The sequence below is a fragment of the Aotus nancymaae genome, unplaced genomic scaffold (genome assembly GCF_030222135.1).
Source record: "Aotus nancymaae isolate 86718 unplaced genomic scaffold, 86718_ANA_hifiasm-v0.15.2.pri h1tg000040l, whole genome shotgun sequence".
In the NCBI taxonomy this organism is placed as follows: Eukaryota; Metazoa; Chordata; class Mammalia; order Primates; family Aotidae; genus Aotus; species Aotus nancymaae.
Genome location: NW_026988454.1, coordinates 5,233,767 through 5,254,461, shown reverse-complemented (window position 1 = coordinate 5,254,461; position 20,695 = coordinate 5,233,767). Strand labels below are relative to the sequence as shown.

The window sequence follows — 20,695 nt, the reverse complement described above, 5'->3', positions numbered from 1 at the left end:
TTCAGGCCCCTGTGGCTTCGTACTTAAACACTTCTGCTATAGTCAAACTGATCATTCTACCCCAAGATGTTCACTCCTGTGCATTGATCTTCCCAGGTCAGCCTGAACTTCGGGCTATACTTACCAAATGCTTATTTAATTATCTCTATTTTCCTTGTTGTCTAAAGTGCCCAGTCCAGACTCAGCCTGCACAGAGGGCTCCCTCCTGGCTGCCTGATATTACCCGCCAGTTCATTCCGGCTCAGCCCACCTTAACCCTAACGAGCCTCTGTGTCTTGACTGTCCTGTGCTCACCTCTGTGCCTTCACTTGGGGGATATCCTTTGCCCAGAGCGCTCACTCCTCCTCATCTCACAGGGCTATCAAAGTCTCCCCACCCCAGTGAATCATTTTCCTGACTCCAGCCCATAACAATCTCTCCTTTCTCTTACCCAGAGCTTTTTTTTATGTAGCTGTGGTGTGTACCCTTCATTTGTTACTTAATCACTTGAAATCTTACTTAACTTTTTGTGATTGTATTATTTCCCCTTCAGAGAATAGAAAGGGAATTAATATCATTTCACACATGCTAAATGACATCATTTCATCCTTAGAAGAACCCCAGGAATCAGGTATCATTTTGCAAATGATGAACTAATACCCAAGGGAGCTCCGTTGCGTTTCCACCAGGCACAGCATTTGAAAACTGGTGGATTTCACTGCATACTAGTGATGGCTTTGAAACCGGGGGTGCCTGATGCCGCACCCAGGCTGCTCTCCATGAAGAGAGAGTGTCATTGATTCATTCTTTCGACAAGCCGATCATACTAAAAACTGAATCCAAGGAAACAGGCTGTTCTTCTCTAACACTGTCCTTTTTTCCCTACCCACTAACTAGCCCGGCCTCTCCCTAACATTCAGCACAATGCTATAACTATTGTAGCTACTTAGCATGTTTCTTCTTTTGGCTTTAGTGAAATTTGATTAAGAAATATAAAGCATCCTGGGTACAAAGAGCTTTAACAAATTGGAACAAATCTCTGCAAAACATACACATGGTAAAATGATATGTTGATGTAACAGACAATAGTGCCACTATCATAATAATTTCTTCTTAAAATTGCCTCATGGCATTAACTTCACCTGAATTAATCCTTTCCAGATCTATTTAATTCTACTTATTGGGTAGACTGTATTAAAATTCACAGTACATTATCTTATTCAAGGAGAGTTTTTGCAAAATAGGGCCATGTTTTACATTAATACCAGTGGTGAAAGCCACAAATAGTCTGTTTCTAACTGTCTCAATTTCTAAAACTGCCAAAACTTTCCAGGCCTATCATATATTTCTTACTTCTTTATTTATGAAAACCTGTTATCACAAAGTGCAATTATTCTCCCTCTACCTCTGACCAAAGTATACTATTTTTAGCATTATACAGATATGTGATCAAGAGAAGCTTTGATGATGTATTTCAATATGTATTTTGCTCCTTTTTATCTCCCGACGGTTAAAATAAATGCAGTTTTTAAAGATTTAGGAAATTCCTTTAACTTTATGACAAGAGATAGAGTGGGAATGTTCAAAGCTATAAAACAAGGGATTATTTCTTTCTTATTTATTACACTCGAAAGTATCATTCTTTGACTGTTACAGTCAGGAACATACAATTCCTGGATAATAAAGGTTAAGTGTGCATAAATTTGAGATCTGCTTACAACTGACCTTTAGCTGTCTTTTAGCCTTTTTGACAGAAACTTAAAATAAGGTTATTCCATAAAATTATTTGATTCTCCATTCTCAAATCCAGATTTGTTACTCAGGAATTAATATCTTCCAGCTAGACAGAGTCATGAGCATTTGTGGTAAAACAGCCAGCTATCGAGATGATGGTTCATTTGGGCAGAATCACCTTTCTAAGTTTCAGTCTATCCAACCATAAGCAAAATCAATATATGCATTTATTCACAAAAGACTATTTCTGTCTTCTGTTTATATTTGTTAATAATATTTTGTAATTTTCTCCGTAAAGTCTTATATATTGATTGTTAATTTTATTAACTTAAAGTGTTTGTTTTACTTCATTTCTTGCTATTGTGAACTTTTAAAAAATATGTTCAAAATAGCTTTTAATCTTATATGGAAATGCTGTTATTTTTAGGGCACTGTTTTTTTTATGCAGCAATTTTTTTTTATGGAACTCTTTCATTAATTAAGCATGTCTGTAGACTCCCGGGATGTGCTCTGCAGGCAGCCATATCATCCTCAAATATGCACAGTTTCGTTTTTTCCTTTCCAATCTTTGCATGTACTTATTCTTGTCTTACCACATTAGCTAGAACCTCCCATGTAGGGTTGAATAAAAATAATAACTGTCTTCTTATCTCCTTTCCAACCATAATGGGAATAATCCTAGAGTTTCACCATGAAATACGGTATCTGCTGCAGGTTTCTGCTCAGTGCTTTTATGTTTTAGTGAAGAAATTTTATCAAAAGTTTTGTCTGTAAACAATGCCACAATGAACATACATGTGCATGTATCTTTATAACAGAACAATTTATAATCCTTTGGATATATACCCAGTAATGGGATTGCTGGGTCAAATGGAATTTCTAGTTCTAGATTCTTGAGGAATCACTACACTGTCTTCCACAATGGTTGAACTAATTTACACTCCCACCAACAGTGTAAAAGTATTCCTATTTCTCCACATCCTCTCCAGCATCTGTTGTCTCCAGATTTTTTAATGATCACCATTCCAACTGGCATGAGATAGTGTCTCAGTGTAGTTTTGATTTACGTTTCTCTAATGACCAGTGACGATGAGCATTTTTTCGTATGTTTGTTGGTCTCATACATAGCAAAGACCTAGAACCAACCCGAATGCCCATCAATGATAGACTGGACAAAGAAAATGTGGCACATATACACCATGGAATACTATGTAGCCATAAAAAAGGATAAGTTCATGTCCTTTGTAGGGACATGGATGACTCTGGAAACCATTATTCTCAGCAAACTGACACAAGAACAGAAAACAAAACACCACACATTCTCACTCATATGCAGGTGTTGAACAATGAGAACACATGGGCACAAGGAGGGGAACATCACACACTGGGGTGTGTTGGGGGTGGGGGACTATGGGAGGGACAGCAGGGGGTGGGGAGGTTGCGGAGGGATAACATTGGGAGAAATACCTGATGTAGGTGATGGGGGAAGGAGGCAGCAAACCAGCATGGCGTGTGTGTACCTATGCAACAGTCCTGCAAGAGCTGCACATGTACCCCAGAACTTAAAGTACAATTAAAAAAAAAAGTTGTATCTGCATGTATTAAGATTATCTTATTTTTCCTCCTTTAATCTAAAAATGTAAACATGATATTAAAGAATTCTGGCATTCCTGTGATACAGCCTATTTGGCCATCGTTCAATGTGCCTATTGGTTTTGATTTCAGGGGGTTAAACTCCATGGTTTTAGTGGTAAGGTTGTGTTGGCCTCAGTGGGATTGAACTCTGTGGTTTTAGTGGTAAGGTTGTGTTGGCCTCAGTGGGATTGAACTCTGTGGTTTTAGTGGTAAGGTTGTGTTGGCCTCAGTGGGATTGAACTCTGTGGTTTTAGTGGTAAGGTTGTGTTGGCCTCAGTGGGATTGAACTCTGTGGTTTTAGTGGTAAGGTTGTGTTGGCCTCAGTGGGATTGAACTCTGTGGTTTTAGTGGCAAGGTTGTGTTGGCCTCAGTGGGATTGAACTCTGTGGTTTTAGTGACAAGGTTGTGTTGGCCTCAGTGGGATTGAACTCTGTGGTTTTAGTGGTAAGGTTGTGTTGGCCTCAGTGGGATTGAACTCTGTGGTTTTAGTGGCAAGGTTGTGTTGGCCTCAGACAGTCAGCTGTGTAACTTTTCCTCTTTTGTACTTTAAAAAAGAGTCAGTACAAATGGGAACTTTTCTACTATTTGGAGGTTAAGTAAGTTCATTGGGATTCCATTCTTAACATGTTGTTCTTTCTATAATGGTTTTCTCTTTGATCTCTGAGTGATTTTAAAGTGTTCCTAAATTTCCAAATATGTAGGAAATGAAAAGTTTGGCTATCTTTTAGTTAATGATTTATTTTATTGAATTTTCTGCAGAAAATGTGACATGTATGACATAGATATTTTGGAATTTCTTAAGACTTGTTTTGTGGCTCAGTGCTTTCTCAGTTTTCCAAAATCGTCCTTATATGCTTGTAAAGAATGTGTTTTATCTAATTGCTGAATGCGAGGTTCTATGTAGGTCCATTGAGACAAACTTACATCTAAAATTTATGTCTAAACTTTATATGAAAAAGTAAACAAATTATGACAATAAGAAACATAGGAAAGTAATATAAAGGGACCAGCCTACCAAATATTAAAATCATTTAAACAGTTGTGATAACCAGATCAAAATGGTGCTGTTCACAAATAAGGAAGACAGGTCAGTGAAACTATAGAATAGAGTGTCAAGAAATAGAAATTTTTGATAAGGTGAAACCTCCAATCACTAGAGAGCTGGTCAAGAAATACAACAAGACAACTGGATATGGCCTAAAAAAGAAACCACAGTTGGAAACTTACCTTACATTTTACACCAGGAAAAGTTACAAATAGACTAATTATTTAAATGTAAACAAAATAAATGATAAAAGTATTAGAATAAGCCATTATAAATGTTCTTTTCTGATTGTTTCTACTCTTTATGCTACAAGATGGGGGAAATCTTTCTAATGACTCAAAAATCAGCATCTATAAAAGATTAATGAATTCAAAAACATTTTAAAAATTGTCATGGCAAAAGAAAAAAATGGAAACTCCTACCACACTCAAGACTAATCTCCCTAATATAAGTTTTCAATTAGCAATAATCGCGCCTCGGATAAACCTCATTGGCTACGATACCGCCACTGAGCAAAGCTTAATCTCCCTAATATAAAAGAACTCTTTTGAAATAGACCAATGCCTCAGCAGAGAAAAAACAGAAAAATATATGAAAATACATTTCTCAGAAAAGGATATACAAATGACTTTCAAAACTAGCTTTAAAATGTAATTATTCTCATAGTAAGAGAAATAAAAAAAACCTAAAATAACATTTTTAACTGTAATATTGTTATAAATAAAACCTTGATAGCATTCTCTTTGGATAGACAGTAGATAAACAGGTACTCATTTATTTTTATAGGAATGTAATTTGGTACCATCCCTGTGAAGCACCACTTGGCACTATATATCAAAATGACCAAATGTATACCCATTGATGAAACAGTTCCTCTGCCGGGAATTTATCCTACAAGATGCTATTTTTTTTTTAACCTCACCTTTATTTTCCACCTTTCATTGTCATTATATTTTGAGTGTGCACCTTCTAAACCAATTCAGAACTGAAGGACATTTTCCCTTTTATGATAATCTCTTTTAATAAGAGCATTTAATTCACTGACACTTTTTACAATAACGTATATATTTGGATGCATGCTATGTATATTTTTCTCTCCATATTTTTTTCTTGGGAACAGGAGAATGTTTAACCAGCCTTTGAGAGACTGCTGATATAGTTTTATTCATTCTCTCTTCTCTATTCTCTTGGAAATTCATTTTATTTTTCAGAATAGGTATTCCTAAACTTTCATATGCTTAATTATTTGATGTCTAAAGGTTATTCATAACTTTATCCTTACCTCTTTCAAGTCAGAGCTATTACCTTTGACCCAGATTACCTTCCTCTCATGTTCCCTGCTATTGTTTCCAGTATCTTAGCCCCGCTTTGTAAACCTGCCATACTGATGATTTAAAACACTTGTGATAGTCACTGCTTATTTAGTCTTAATACATTCAACAATTTATCTACTATTAGGTCTTTCATCTCATCTCTTTGTCCTGTGTTCAAGTTACTTTTTAATAAATGTATCCTTTGGTAAAGTTGATGATTCAGGGGTTAAAACAATACCCCCAGTCTTAATCAAATACATTTGATTTGTCTTTATTTTTGAATGGTTATTTTACTAAGTTGTACTCTAAATGAATAATTTTTGTTCTTTGAGCATATCGAACATTTTCTCTGACCTCTATTTTATTAATGAGAAATGTAATTTCAGTCTAATTCGGATCTTTTATTATAAACTGTCTTCTGTTTCTAGTTGCTTTTTCCTTGACTTTGGACTTTCATAGTGTTTCTGGAAAGTGTCTAGATCTGCATTTTCCCTCTGAATATTCACATCTTTCTTCAATTATGAAAAATTCCCAGTCATTATTGCTTCAAATATTGTCTTTCCCTGTGATCTATCCTTTCCTGTGGAGCTCTGTTAGTCACTCAGGGGAGCGTGGGTGCCTTGGGTCTGGGGGCTTCCTGCGATCTTTCCCATTGCCTTACCTCCCTGCGCTGTCTCTGTGCTCCTCCCAGCTCCAAGATCCAGATCACTAATGCTTTTTTCATTTGTGGCTAATTTATTGTTCAACCTAGCTACTGAATTTTTGAGTTAATGATACTATATTTTTTTCTGAAAGTTGTATTTTTAAGTGAAATATTTTTCCCTGTTAAGCATTTTAAATGATTTGAGATTGTATTCTTCTGTTTCCAGTTGTTACCTTCAGAGCTCATTTCCATGCTCATCTGTCTGTTGAGTCTTCTTCCTTTTGGTGACTCCATTGTCACAGTAGTGATAAATTTTTGATTGTGAGCTCATCTGTATTATGGGTTGCATTTTGTGTGCCAGTCCCATGTACGAGATTATGCAAATGTTCACGTTTTTGCATTTGGTTGTGCCCGGGCCCCAATAATTTCCTTTTCAACCTCTGAGGCTAATTTTTTTCCTTAATTTCTGAGCTTTTGATTTCCTAGGTTTCTATTTCTCAGCAGAGGTTTGTTCCGTTGAGAGCTTTGTCAAACACCAAGCTCTCTTTCTGTTTCCACAAACTAGTGGGAAGAGATTTTCCAGTTTCTTTTTCACAGGTGAGGCAGCCCTTCAAGTGTCCTGGTTGTATGTGGGAGTCTCGGATTAATTCCCTTCTCTCACCAAATGCTCTGTTTTTCTGAAGACATTAAAACCTTATTCCCAGTTTCATGATCTAATCTGATACTTCCTGGGATCTCCTGGAATCAGCTGGAGCTCACTTCTGTGACTGGATTTTGTCTTTATCTCTAGCATCTGAGGATTTCTTGAGCTCAGCTTTGCATTAGTCACATTTTATTTTTGTTATTTTTTTAAAGACTGTAGCAGTTGATGGGTCCATTTCAGTCTTGTGTGCCATCTTGCCTGAAATTTGCTGCATTTTTACCCTTAAGAGCATTTTTCATGTTAAAAAGTCTGAATTTTAGCATTAAAAATCTCATGTACTGTATGATTTTAGTTGTATATCCAATATCATTGAAAAATATAAGATGAGAAATTATTTTCAGTTATTCATCACAACTGCATTCACACACATTTGAAAAATAATAGTACATCTACTTGTAAAATATATTATACGTATTTTCTGTAGACAGTGATTAATGCCTATGTAATTTGTAAGACCTCTTGCAATAACTCAATAGCTGCCTCGAGGGTTGAGAAACACTGCTAAGTCTTTATTTTAGAAACGTCACAGTAAGTCCAAAGGAGGTTATAATGTATTAACAGATAATTATGCTTTTTGAGATTAATTTGTGTTTCTGAGCAAGATCCTTGGTAATTATAGCAGCAGTCATAAGAACAGATATTTTCAATGAAATTTTAATTGCTAATAGAAGCAAAGATATGGAAAGCATAAGAGTCAGTCTCAGATTTGAGTTTTTTCATAAAAGTCATTAACCTCTGATAGAGTTTGGCTCTGTCTCCACCTGAATCTCATCTCGAACTGTAATCCCCACATGTTGAGGGAGGAACCTGCCAGGAGGTGACTGGATCATGGGGGCAGTTTCCCCCATGCTGTTCTTATGATAGTCAGTGAGTTCTCCTTGGCTTCCACCATGATTGTAAGCTTTCTGAGGCCTCCTCAGCCATGCAGAAGTGGAGTCCATTAAACCTCTTTCATTTATAAATTACCCAGCCTTGGGTATTTCTTTATAGCAGTGTGAAAATGGACTAATACAAGCTCACTGTGTTTCTGATGTTTCATATAGCATTACTACCTTACACATTTGTTATGGGGATAAATATTTGACAGGCAAGGTCAAGTTAAAATTTCATTGCTTCTGACCAAAGGTCACTGTAAGGTTTAAAGGTCACATAGTAGGTACTATGTGATCTTTAAAAAGTTATAAAACATGAATTTTAAAGATATATATATATATACATTTTTTTTTTTTTTTTGAGACGGAGTTTCACTCTTGTTACCCAGGCTGGAGTGCAATGGTGCGATCTCGGCTCACCGCAACCTCTGCCTCCTGGGTTCAGGCAATTCTCCTGCCTCAGCCTCCTGAGTAGCTGGAATTACAGGTATGCGCCACCATGCCCAGCTAATTTTTTTGTATTAGTAGAGACGGGGTTTCACCATGTTGACCAGGATGGTCTCGATCTCTTGACCTCGTGATCCACCCACCTCAGCCTCCCAAAGTGCTGGGATTACAGGCTTGAGCCACCGCGCCTGGCCTTAAAGATATATTTTATGAGTAAAAACACTTCACCTTTCTGGAGTTAATATCAATGTAGTCATTAATCTGGGTATTAACATATAATTTTAACAGATATGTCTAAAACAGTTCTTCTTGCTCTATGCCCCACTGTGAGCAATTTTCTTTTAATTCTGGATTTCTTAAACTTTAAAGAAAGATTCCCAAATTTGAAAACTACTATTTTGATGGTAAATAAACTAGTTATCCTAAGAATTAAAAATTTACTGAAACGCCTTAGCTGAAATAAGGTTTATTGTCACATAAACCTTAAAAATGACTTTTTGTGAATCTAAATTAACAAAAGGAGCCAACAATTGAGAACTCTTAGAAATAGTAGTCACAGTGTGACACACACACACACACACACACACACGCACACTCAGATAGATAAGGGATTTCCTCATCTATCGCTTCTTCAAATTTTGGTTTTAATCTTGAATTATTCTTATCATCTTTTAAAAAAATAAGGACCTCTTATTATTATTTATATGGACAAATTTTAATATGTTTGCATTTGATGATATTATAAAAAACAGAAATGTTGCCAAAGTTTTAAAAGTAAATGGAATTTTTTTAATGTACAACTATTAAATATCAATTTTTAAAATACAAGAAAACTCAGAATAGCCAATTAAGCCCTGAATGATTTCTAGTGAAATGAGGGAAAACACAAGGGTCAGGAAGCCTGTCTTGTCTATTATAATAGTGATAAAATTCCTGAAATGTAAATAATCACTGCAATGCTAATAAGAGAAAAATAGTATTTTATTTGCGGAATACATAAGGTTGTAGAATACATGAATTTATGGAAACTTACATCCTCCTTCATGGTACAGAGTCAGTGTTAAACAGCAGACCCTGGGTGCAGCTGCCCTCCCTCTGGCCGAGGCACAACCACTCATCATCTGGTCATTGTTCCTTAGTGAGACAGCCCTCTCAAAGAAGTTAACACAGGGAAGATTCCAAAGGTCAGAATTAAAATTCAACACATGCCTATTGAATATCCACCTATTGTGTGCCCAGCACTCATCTAGGCAATGACAAGCTCCCTAAACAACAGAATTTAAGAAACTGTAATGAATAAATGATGAGGCTACAAAAAAAATCAAACAGGGTGATAGACAATGGTAGGATGGCTTCACAGAACTGAAATTGAGATGAAAGGACTTGCCACTGACAGAGAGAGAGGTCTGGAGAGGAGAGCGATGTGCTATGGACTGAATCGTGCCTCACTGCTCCCCTCCAATTCATTATGTTGAAGGGCAAATCCCAATGTGACGGTATTTGGAGATGGGGCCTAGAGGGAGGTAATAAAGGTTAAAGTGAGATCCTAAGGGCAGGGCCTTAGCCCAATAGGACTATTGCCTTTATAAGAAGAGAAAGACCAGAGCTCTCTCTCTGCATGCACACAGAGGAAAGGCCCTGTAGGGACACATTGAGAAGATGACTGTCTTCACTGTCTACAAGTGAGGAGGAGATCCCTCCACAAACCCCGACTATGTTGACGTAGTCAGCATATGATCTCCAATTTCCAGCCTCCAGAACTGTGAGAAAATATATGTCTGTTTTTGAAGCCACCCTGTCCATGGTATTTGTTCTGGCAGCCTGGGCTCAAGACATGTGCATTCGAAGAGTCTCTAAGGAGGAACTGCAGCAGGACTTTCCTTTAGTTCTGCTGAAGACAGGTATTTTTGTTCCATGGCCATGAAGATTCAGGCTCACAGACAATTTGAATTTGAATGAGTAAGACAGGGTATTATTGGGTGAAAAAGAAAGAAAAGAGGGAAACAGGGACTCTCACTAGGCCAGAGTTGCTGCTAGAGCACCTCCCACCCAGCCATTAGAATCCTGGTTTCTACACAGGAAGGAGATGGGCCAGACTCCTCCCTGCTGCAAATGCTGGGAACTCTTGTGGCTCCTCCCAGTGGGCAGGTCAGTTGAAGAGGATGGACATTCTCCAAGGACCCCTTCCCACCTGGCTGTCTCAGAACCAGTGAGGTCAGGCCAGACCAGGGATTGGAAGGGAGGGAATTAGGGTGACCTCCCAGTGTTAGGGGTACAACTTCACCAGGTCAATTGTGTTGTGCTGAGGAGAACAGAAAGGGGATTTGAGATTAGACACAAAGAAAGTCACTAGTGACCTTGATAAAAACAGCTTCAGTGAAATGGTGGGGAGTGGGTTAAAGAGGGAATGGGAATGAGGAAGCGAAGGCAGTGATGATAAAGAATTCTTTTGAAATACTTTACTGTGAAGAACAATGTGGAAATGGAGGGGCTACTGGGGGAGAGTGTGGAAATGGAGCTGGGACTGGGGACGGTGTGGAAATGGAGAGGGGACTGGGGGAGAGTGTGGAAATGGAACAGTGGCTTTTCAGAAAAAGTACATTCGACAGAAGTCAGATATATTATTAAAACACACACATGCACACCTATACACACATGTACACACACCTATACACACATGCACATACACACTTGTACCCACACACATATACACACAGGCACACATACATGCAAACAAGTACCTGATGATTAATGGAATATAAGAGAGCTTACCAAAGCCTAGACCAAGTCCATCAACTGAAAACAAACTTATTATAATAAAAAAGAACCTGGAAGATATGTAGAAGGAATTTACATATAAAAAATCACCTTGTAGTAAGTAGAACTGTATCTACAATGTTAAAAAAAGTTTGTCTCAAAATATAATGACAAATTGTTATTCTATTATTTTGTTTTTTTTTAATTTTATTTTTTCTTTGGCATATTTATCATGGTAAAATACACATAAAACTTGCCATTTTTACCATTTCTAAGTGTACACTTCAGTGGCATTAAATGCATTCATAATGTGTGACCATGACCACCATCTAGTTCCAGAACTTTTTATCACCCCAAATGGAAACCCCATGCCCACTGAGCAGTCACTTCCCATTATCCTTCCCCCCAGCTCTTAAGCAACCGCTTTCTGTCTCTCGAATTTGTCTATTCTGAACCTTTCATATAAATAGGATTGTACAGTATGCGGTCTTTTGTGACTGGCTTCCTTCACTTAGAAAAATGTTTTCAAGGTTTGTCCATGTTGTGTCAAGTATTAGGTGCTCCACATCCTCGTCATTAGGAAAATGAAAATCTAAACCACAGGAAATACCATTTCACACACATTAGCATGGCCATAATCAAAACTACGGAAAATAACAAGTGTTGGCGAGAATGTGGAGAAATTGGAGCCCTCGTACATGGCTGGCAGGAATACAAAATGGTACAGCTATTCTGGAAGCAGCTTGGCAGTTTCTTCTAAAAGTAAATGTGCAACTCCCATACAACTCAGCATCTGCACTCCTAGGTATATATCCAAAGGGATCAAAACCAGGTATTTGAACAAAAACTTGTCCAGTAATATTCATAGCAGCATTATTCACAATGACAGAATTGCAGAAGCAACCCAAATGTCTGTCAACGAATTAATGGAGAACCAAAATATGTTCAGTGCGTGCAATAGAACATTGTTCAGCCATTGTTTCATGGTGCACAGGTCTATGCCAACCTACCCCAAAGTTGGAGGAGGCTGAGAGGCTAAAGAAAGAGACAGGCAAAGCTAGTTGCTTCAAAGGAAACTTTTAATAGGCACTTATAAAGAGAAGCCATGTCTGTGCCCCTGGCAGTGATGAGATGAAATGGTGGATCCTGCACCATTACTCCCCCAGACACAGGGCTTATGTGCTGTCAGAGAGGGGCACACACACTTCAGAAGGAATGGCCAGGAATTTGGTGGGATTTATGGTAAGTAGGTGCTCTTACACAAGGAGCAATAGGTAAACTGGAAATCTCAGAGGCATTCCCAGAAATGAGGTTAATCAGAAGCCAACATGGTAGATTAGCACCAGGATGGAGTTGCTCTGGCTTCCACACTCCACCCCGCTAGTGAGGCTCTTAAATCTCTCATGTCCTCTTCCACCATCATCCCTGAGCCTTAGAGAGAGTGCTTGATTTTGTCAAGCTTTAGCAGGAGTGCTTTGGCAATGAAAAATAGATCAGGCCCAGTGGGATTCCAAATAAGGGAGGTTCACAGGCTGTTGAATTACCTCTAGTCTTCAGAATACCATGACTTCGGTTTTCTCAGGAGTAATACAGCGAGAGATAAATAACATTAATAATTTGCACTCAAGGATTACAGTCAAAAGAGAATTCGTATCCCAGAACAACAACAAAAAAGTACCTATTTCATTAAAGAGCCAACTAAAAGTATTATGAAGAAAATTAAAACCTGGTTCCTCTTTAGACTTGCAGATAGGAAATAATTCAGAATTTAGCCCAAATTGTAGGCAAATAATAAACACTCAATGGTGAGGGCTAGAATCTGAACTTTTTTATCTCTAGTTTCCCCATTTCTGCTAAGGATAAATCATAATAGGACCAATTTATTTTCAAAATAAATTTTGGTCTCATTATACGGGGCCTGGTTATTTGCATAAAATGTGGCAAGAATAGTGATCAGCCTGATCTGCTTTTTTTTTTTTTAAGACAGGGTCTCACTCTGTCACACGGACTAGAGTGCAGTGGCACAGTCTCGGCTCACTGCAGCCTTGACCTCCTGAGCTCAAGCAATCCTCCCATCTCAGCCTCCCAAGTAGCTAGGACCACAGGTGTATGCCATCACTCTGGCTAATTTTTTATTTTTTGTAGAGACAAGGTATCAATATGTTGTCCAGACTGGCAGGCCCTTTTTAGGTAGGCTTTGCTGGAACTTTTATAAGGAATTGTGCATTCTACTTTTTAAAAGCCTCAAGGCTAGGACCCAAGGATTCACCATTAGACTGTGTATGTAATACCTGTAAAAATTCCTCTCTTCTTGAGGTCCCCAAATATCTTGAGGTTAACAGGTCTGCCAGAAAATGACAGGTCAGAAATCTTGTAAGAGAACCATTTAGACAAGGTACTAGGCCAGTCTCTCCTAGAAAGACTACATAGAGTCAACCTCCATTCCTCAGTCTGGTCAATTCTGAAAATATACCGTTCCAGTCAAAGCCTTGGCAAAATAACTAGTGTCTCCATTTATGCCCTGTTAGAAAACAGATTCTTACTGAACTTATACAAATAACTATATTGCTATCAGATAAGAATACTCATAAATGTGGTTTTTTTTGGTTTTTTTTTTTTTTTTTTTTTTTTTGAGACGGAGTTTCGCTCTTGTTACCCAGGCTGGAGTGCAGTGGCGTGATCTCGGCTCACTGCAACCTCCGCTTCCTGGGTTCAAGCAATTCTCCTGCCTCAGCCTCCTGAGTAGCTGGGATTACAGGCACGCGCCACCATGCCCAGGCTAATTTTTTTGTATTTTTAGTAGAGACGGGGTTTCACCATGTTGACCAGGATGGTCTCGATCTCTTGACCTCGTGATCCACCCGCCTCGGCCTCCCAAAGTGCTGGGATTACAGGCATGAGCATAAATGGTTTTTAAATTTAGGGTAACTCAGGTGGAGAAAAACATAAATTTTGCTCACAAAATTATACTTTACCCGACCTCTAAGCTATAAACAGCTGAAAAGGAAAATAATTTTCTTGCCTCTTCGTCAGAGTGGCATTTTCTTGCCTCTTCGTCAGAGTGGCAGCCTTCCAAGCAGGATTATGTACATTCACCTCGTAACTGCCATCCTCAAGCCCTGCAGCTCTTTGGCAGTCAGGTGAGAGCTGCCTGTTGGGCACTATAGAATCCAGCAGTTCCTCACACAGTTCCAGAGTCAGTTGAACAAAAGCCATGTCTGTGTCTCTGGTGGCAGTGAGATGAGGTGGTGGATCCCCACCTGTTGTTCTAATATTAAGGCAACATATTTGCAATGACAACGGAGATGCCAAATAATGTACAAACAGGTCATAAAAAGAATCAATGAAGGCTGGGTACATTGGTTCATGCCTATAATGCCAGTGCTTTGGGAGGCCAAGGTGGGTGGATCACCTGAGGTCAGGTGATCTCTAATAAAAAAAAATCTCTACTAAAAACAGTACAAAATTAACCGAGTGTGGTGGTGCATGCCTGTAATCCCAGCTACTCGGGAAACTGAGGCAGGAGAATCATTTGAACTCAGGAGGCAGAGGTTGCAGTGAGCTGAGATCACACCATTGCACTCCAGTCTGGGCAACAAGAGCAAAACTCTGTCTCAGGAGAAAAAAAAAGAAGAAGAAAAGAACTAATAAGAAGAGAATTTTTGGTAGGAAAGAACTACTGTCGTCAGTGATATTGGAGGATATAAAGATACAGAGATAATTTTTTTCTTTCTCAGTCTCTCTCAATCTTTAATTTGACTTTTCTGTCTTTTAATTGCTTGCTTTTTCCTTTCCTCATAACTTTTCTTTTTCAAAATTTTGAGAATAGGAATTATGCAGATACTCAGTATTTGTTGTGTGAAGGCACATCATAAAGTAAAAAGGGGAAAAACAAATCTATGTCTCTACTTCAGAGAGACATTTAAAATCTAATGTCAGAGGAAGGAAGAAAGCAAAAGGATAGAAAAAGATGTGATAGATAAACCAGTTACAGAAATATTAATATTACGTTGCACTGAGACAAACTGCATCAGTAATGATAAAGAGGATAAGGGCATAAGGATAAATAGAACAATTCACCAGGAGGTTATAATAGTGCTGAACCTCAATGTGCCAAACAACAAAGCCTGAGAGGCAGTACCGTGTCATATAGTCAGACTGCTTGGGCTTGAAACCTAGCTCCAGCACTGACTAGCTGCAGACCTTAGGCAAGCTATTAAATTTCTTTCTGTTTCAGTTTCCTCATGTTGAAAATTAGAATATTAATAACGCCTACTTCTTCCAGTTGCTTGAGGATCAAATGAACTAGCACAGTGTGTACAATAGTGTCTGGCATCGCAAACATTGGTGTTATTATTGCTGCTTTTGTTGATGTTAGTATTGTTGTCCCAAAACACATAAAGAAAAAATAGAATTCCAAGGAAAAATAGACATGTCAACAGTCTTAGTAGAAGATGTGTAACTTGCTTTTCTCACTAAGATAAATATAAGTTTGGAAATGTTTAAGATAGCTGCAATAAAATATTTGAACAGGATGTCTTACATTTAAAGTCATTACAAAAAAGTAAATAAAACATAATGTGTGTACATACATAACATAATGTTATGTAACAAAACTACAAAATACCAAGAAAAAAGTAGATAAAAAACAACAACCAGAGACCAGAAAATAAGATGACAGAAGTTAAATTAGGCCATAAATGTAAATTCCTTAATGTGTTAAAATACAGCATCTTAGATCACACAGTAAAATACAAAATTTAATTTTATATTTAAAAGAAACACTTGTAAAAGTGTGACAATAAGCTAAAAGAATTAGCAAAACATACAAAAAAAAAATTTTTTTTGAGATGGAGTCTTGCTCTGTTGCCTAGGCAGGAGTGCTGTGGTGCAATCTCAGCTCACTGCAACTTCTGCCTGCTGGGTTCAAGCGATTCTCCTGCCTCAGCCTCCTGAGTAGCTGGGATTACAGTTGTGTGCCACCACACCAGGCGAATTTTTGTATTTTTAGTAGAGACAGGGTTTCACCATGTTGGTCAGGCTGGTCTTGAACTCCTGACCTCATGATCCACCCACCTCAGCCTCCCAAAGCGCTGGGATTACAGGCATGAGCCACCACTCCTGGCCCCAAACCTGTTTAAAAAATATAGTATAGATGACATTTTTTATTATGAAGTTAGTATACAAGGTAAAATTATACAACACTGGGCCTTTAGGACCTAAGAAAAAATAACTTTTTCAAATTGTACAAAATAATGTTTTAAAATATTTCCATATGCATATAAATCTCTGAAAAAAATTAAATATACATTCCATAAATATATACTGAATAAAGTAAACTTTATAAATATAAAGGGAAAATAAAGTAAAACTGATGTCTGTGTAAACCTACATTAGAGATTTTTTTTCTATGCTCCAGTTCCAAGAGAGGATTTGGATATTACCTCTTACCTGCTTGCTTCCTTGGTTGGCTGGACTCCCTTTACATCCCCAGCTCCTACCTGAACATGCATTGTAAGTGGGAAGTCTGTGAGCAGACTGTAGACAGGCCTCCTACTTGGGGAACTGAAGGAAATTTGATTCACCTCGACCCACAGTAAACACCTATACCCAGGGATAGGCAGGCATGTGGTGTGAGACTCTAGAATGCTGAGAGAGAGGTGAACGGTATGAAAACCTCGCACTATGTGGTCTTGCAATTCTTGATTACAAAATCAGAATGGAATATATATAAGGAATAAATATATGTATGATTTGTCTTTACATAAGGAATATATATATAATTTATCTGTATATATGTAATTTGTCAATAATTTTTTTTAAATCTCCTACTAATGTAAAAGGGAGTTTCTCAAAGGTCTTGATGGGCTCCTCACTTGATTAGAATGTGGTAACTAGAAGCTGGGTGCATTCATTAGGATTTGAAAACCAAGGAAATTGTCACTTCTTGCTGGGGGCGCCCCATCCCTTGCTCTGTGTAGACGTGTTGTACCTGCAGTGAGTCTGTGGGCTCCTTTCCATCTATACTGCCACCTTCAGCTCTGCCACCTTGCTGGTGGTAGCTCAGGTCGCAGGTAGACATTGGAGGACTCAAGGAAGACCAAATCTTCTACAGGAAGTTGCCTCCCAACTCACAATCTCTTTTCTCAACTCCAGAATTTTAGTTCCCATTCCCTGGTGGTGCTAGGTGCTACTGCCAAGGTCTGGACTAGGGGACATGGAGAGACGCTGAGGGTAATGGATGGAGATGTGGGAAAGAGATTTATCTCTGCTCCCAGAAGAAGCAGGCAAGGTGAGGTTGAGATGTTTTGGCTTTGAGGTGTCAGTCGTCCCAGGTTCAGCCCATTCTTTGTCCTCTCCATTTCTTCTTGATGGTCTGAATGTTCTAGTTGTCATCCAGGCTCTGGTGAAAAAGCCAAGAATCAGCTTTGACCTCTCACTCTCCTGTTTGCCCCGAAGAAGACACCCATACCTCCCAAGAACGCATGCTCATCCACTCCTGTACCGTTCTCCTTAGAACCTTGGGCATCAACCTTTTTCAGCTGCCTGCCTATTTTCCTTCCTTCCTTCCTTCCTTCCTTCCTTCCTCCCTCCCTCCCTCCCTTCCTCTTTCTTTCTTTTCTTTCCTCTTTCTCTTTTTCTCTTTTTTGTTTCTCTCTCACTGCCCACCCTTGAGTGCAATGCACGATCTTAGCTCACTGCAACCTCCACCTCCTAGGTTCAAGCGATTATCCTGCCTCAGCCTCCCAAGTAGCTGAGATGACAGGCATGCACCACCACTTCCAGCTAATTTTATATTTTTAGTAGAGAAGGGGTTTCTCCATGTTGGTCAGTCTGGTCTTGAACTCCCCAACTCAGGTGATCTGCCCACCTTGGCCTCCCAAAGTGCTGGGATTGACAGGCATGAGCCACCATCCCCGGCCTCTGTCATTTTATTCTTACATGAATCTTTTCAGCAAACATTCTAGAGGCTTCTTGACTCCTATTCAATATCATACTTGAGCCAAATGGTAACAAATTAACAAAAAAGCAACAAATTATTAAAACGCTCTTAATGTGCATTATATGTGGATGGGAGATTTGACTGTTAAGATCTAAAGGTCCATGACTTTAACCTCATTGATAATAGATGAAGGACATGATGACATACTTCAGGTCATTAGGTGGATTGCTTAAGAAAGTCTTCCTGAAGTTCTAAAGAGCGTGCCCCTCTGGAGTGGGTGGCAGCTGCGCAGCTCGTCTGCCATGCTCTGCCCGACTGCTGTTTTCACATGGTGTTTCTTGTCTCTCCACTTCCAGGTAGAAATTGAGAAGCTGGATTACCATCATTATCTGCCTCTGTTTTTTGATGGGCTTTGCGAAATGACATTTCCCTATGAGTTTTTTGCTCGGCAAGGAATCCACGACATGCTGGAACACGGTGGGAACAAGATACTACCTGTCCTTCCACAGCTCATTATCCCGATAAAAAGTAAGTGAACAGGTGAAGAACCGTCACTCAGTTTATATGGCAGCGCTTTCTGACAACCTGCTAATTAAGCAATAAAGCACAACAGACCGAGGTGATCCCCAGGTTTTGCAGGAATTTTCATAAATTGACTTAGGAGGCCAGACAACCCAAATCTCCAAACATATATCCCATCATCGATATTTCACTATGGTCTAGCTACATAAATAAACTGAACTCCATGGGGTTTGTGCTAATTTAAAATGCCTCATAGTAATGACACAAGTGTTAACATTAACTTATGCATGCCGAGGTCTTTACCTGCTGCTGCTGACTTCCAAGTCTTTTTTTCTAAGTGGCATCTCTAACTTTTAAATTATAAACACACTTATGTTGAGTAAATTTAAAGTAGTAGGATTCATAATTTTAAGGAAAGGAAGCCCAGCCGCATGGGTGAAAAGATGAGCGTTTTTGAATACCTGAAGCTTTGAATCTACAGTAGGCGACCTGGGTGACCCTGGGGTAGCCCCGTGACTGGCTTTGCCTGTGGAATGAGATTGCCCCTCCTTTCTGCGTGCGCCTTGCTCTCATACTTGCATGGGCCCTGAGACTAGGTGTCTAAAGCACTCCTCCTTGCAAAGCATTTCTGAGGTTGTCCCAGGAGACGGCCTTCTGGGACTCCAGGACACTCTGTCCGTTCTTACCTCACTGCCAGAACTGGCATAGAGCCACACTGATGGGCAAGCCTGGCATCCACTGGTACAGGCTCAGGAAGACGATGGCCTCCTCTCAAGTCCCGGTGGCAGTCCAGGCCCCTCTCACCCCCGCCAGCACACCCCTTCCCATCCCCGGAATTGCCCGCCTGCCCTGCATTGCTGCTGCGGCTACTGCTACTACTAATTAAAAGCCCAGGGTCAGTGCCTCCTCTGAACGCTCATTCCGCAGATGAGGGAGACCCTCCCTTTTTCTCAGCCAGAGCTGCTCCAGGCACTTTCACCCCTGAATCCTGGCCCAACTGCCCATGGCTTTGAGGGATGAGGAGGCCCCTGCTTCCCCCACCCCAAGTTCTGCCTCATCTCCCACTCCAGGATGGGCGGCTTCCCAAGATGATTGACAGGATGCTTAACTAGTCTTCTAGGACAGGGAGCCCCACCCTCACCGGCTCAGGTGAGCTCTTACCACATGGTTTCATCAGAACAAGAACAAACTGGCTCCACATAGGGTCATCTCCCAGAGTCTGGATTAGTTAATCTTATCCATGGTCACCATCCATTCATCCGAATGTATCATGATCAGAATGGTAGATGTCCACAGTTCTGCTCTCACTGCTGGCATCAGATCAACTCTGAAACTCTCTCTCAGACCTTTAAGGTCTCTGTAGAGATCTGTAACTGACCACACCACATTTCCACCAAGACAGAGAGAGTGAAACCAAACCAAAGGATGGTGCTACCTGACGTGAAAGTAACATGGAGAGAAAAGAGACCCTGAAAAGGGCCTTATTGAATAGCAGCTTGCTTCCCTCATCCACAGCTGCAGGAAGAGATGCTCTTTAAAGGCTGTCAGGGAGGACATAGTGTCCTGAGCCACATTAAAACCTTTTCCAAAAGTGATTTATTCTCTCAGATGGGTCACATTTTTGAATACATTAAATTTGACTTGAACTGCTACATTTCTAAAGGATGACATGTAGCTTTCTCTGATAAACAAGAAAGGCCCAGAATATTCTCCCTAGGAGCTATCTGTTCTTTTCCTCTGACAGAATAACAGCAATATTCAGAAATATATATTTTTTTAAAAATCAGTGCTTCATGTTGGGATCACTGTCTCCTCAGGGGTCTCTCCCTCAGAGCCACATAGAAGAAACTGGAAGGCAGAAAATGAATTTCTAAGTAATATTTTGATTATGCTGTTTGCAATTAAAACATATCACACTGGAATTTTACAGGCCAAGGTGAAGTGATTTTCAATTTTGTTTAATCTGTATTTTGAAGATACGTGAATGAGTTAAGAGAGGAGTGATGTGACTACATTTGCAGTGCACACCTACTAGAGGTCATCTGCTGACGAGCGAAACATTACCAAGAACTCAGGAAGCATGATTTGTCAGGGAAAATTAA

General features: G+C 39.4%; 1 protein-coding gene and 1 pseudogene across 1 annotated transcript in view; one reads left to right on the top strand and one right to left on the bottom strand.

The window, feature by feature from the left end:
- Nucleotides 1-20,695, top strand: part of PACRG (parkin coregulated) — a 593,065-nt gene that overhangs the window by 321,691 nt on the left and 250,679 nt on the right. The window contains exon 3 of the mRNA XM_012451086.3: nucleotides 18,428-18,599. Within this exon, the coding sequence (XP_012306509.2) occupies nucleotides 18,428-18,599 (172 nt within the window). The remainder of the gene's footprint in view (nucleotides 1-18,427; nucleotides 18,600-20,695) is intronic.
- Nucleotides 4,761-4,913, bottom strand: LOC135268451 (U4 spliceosomal RNA; annotated as a pseudogene).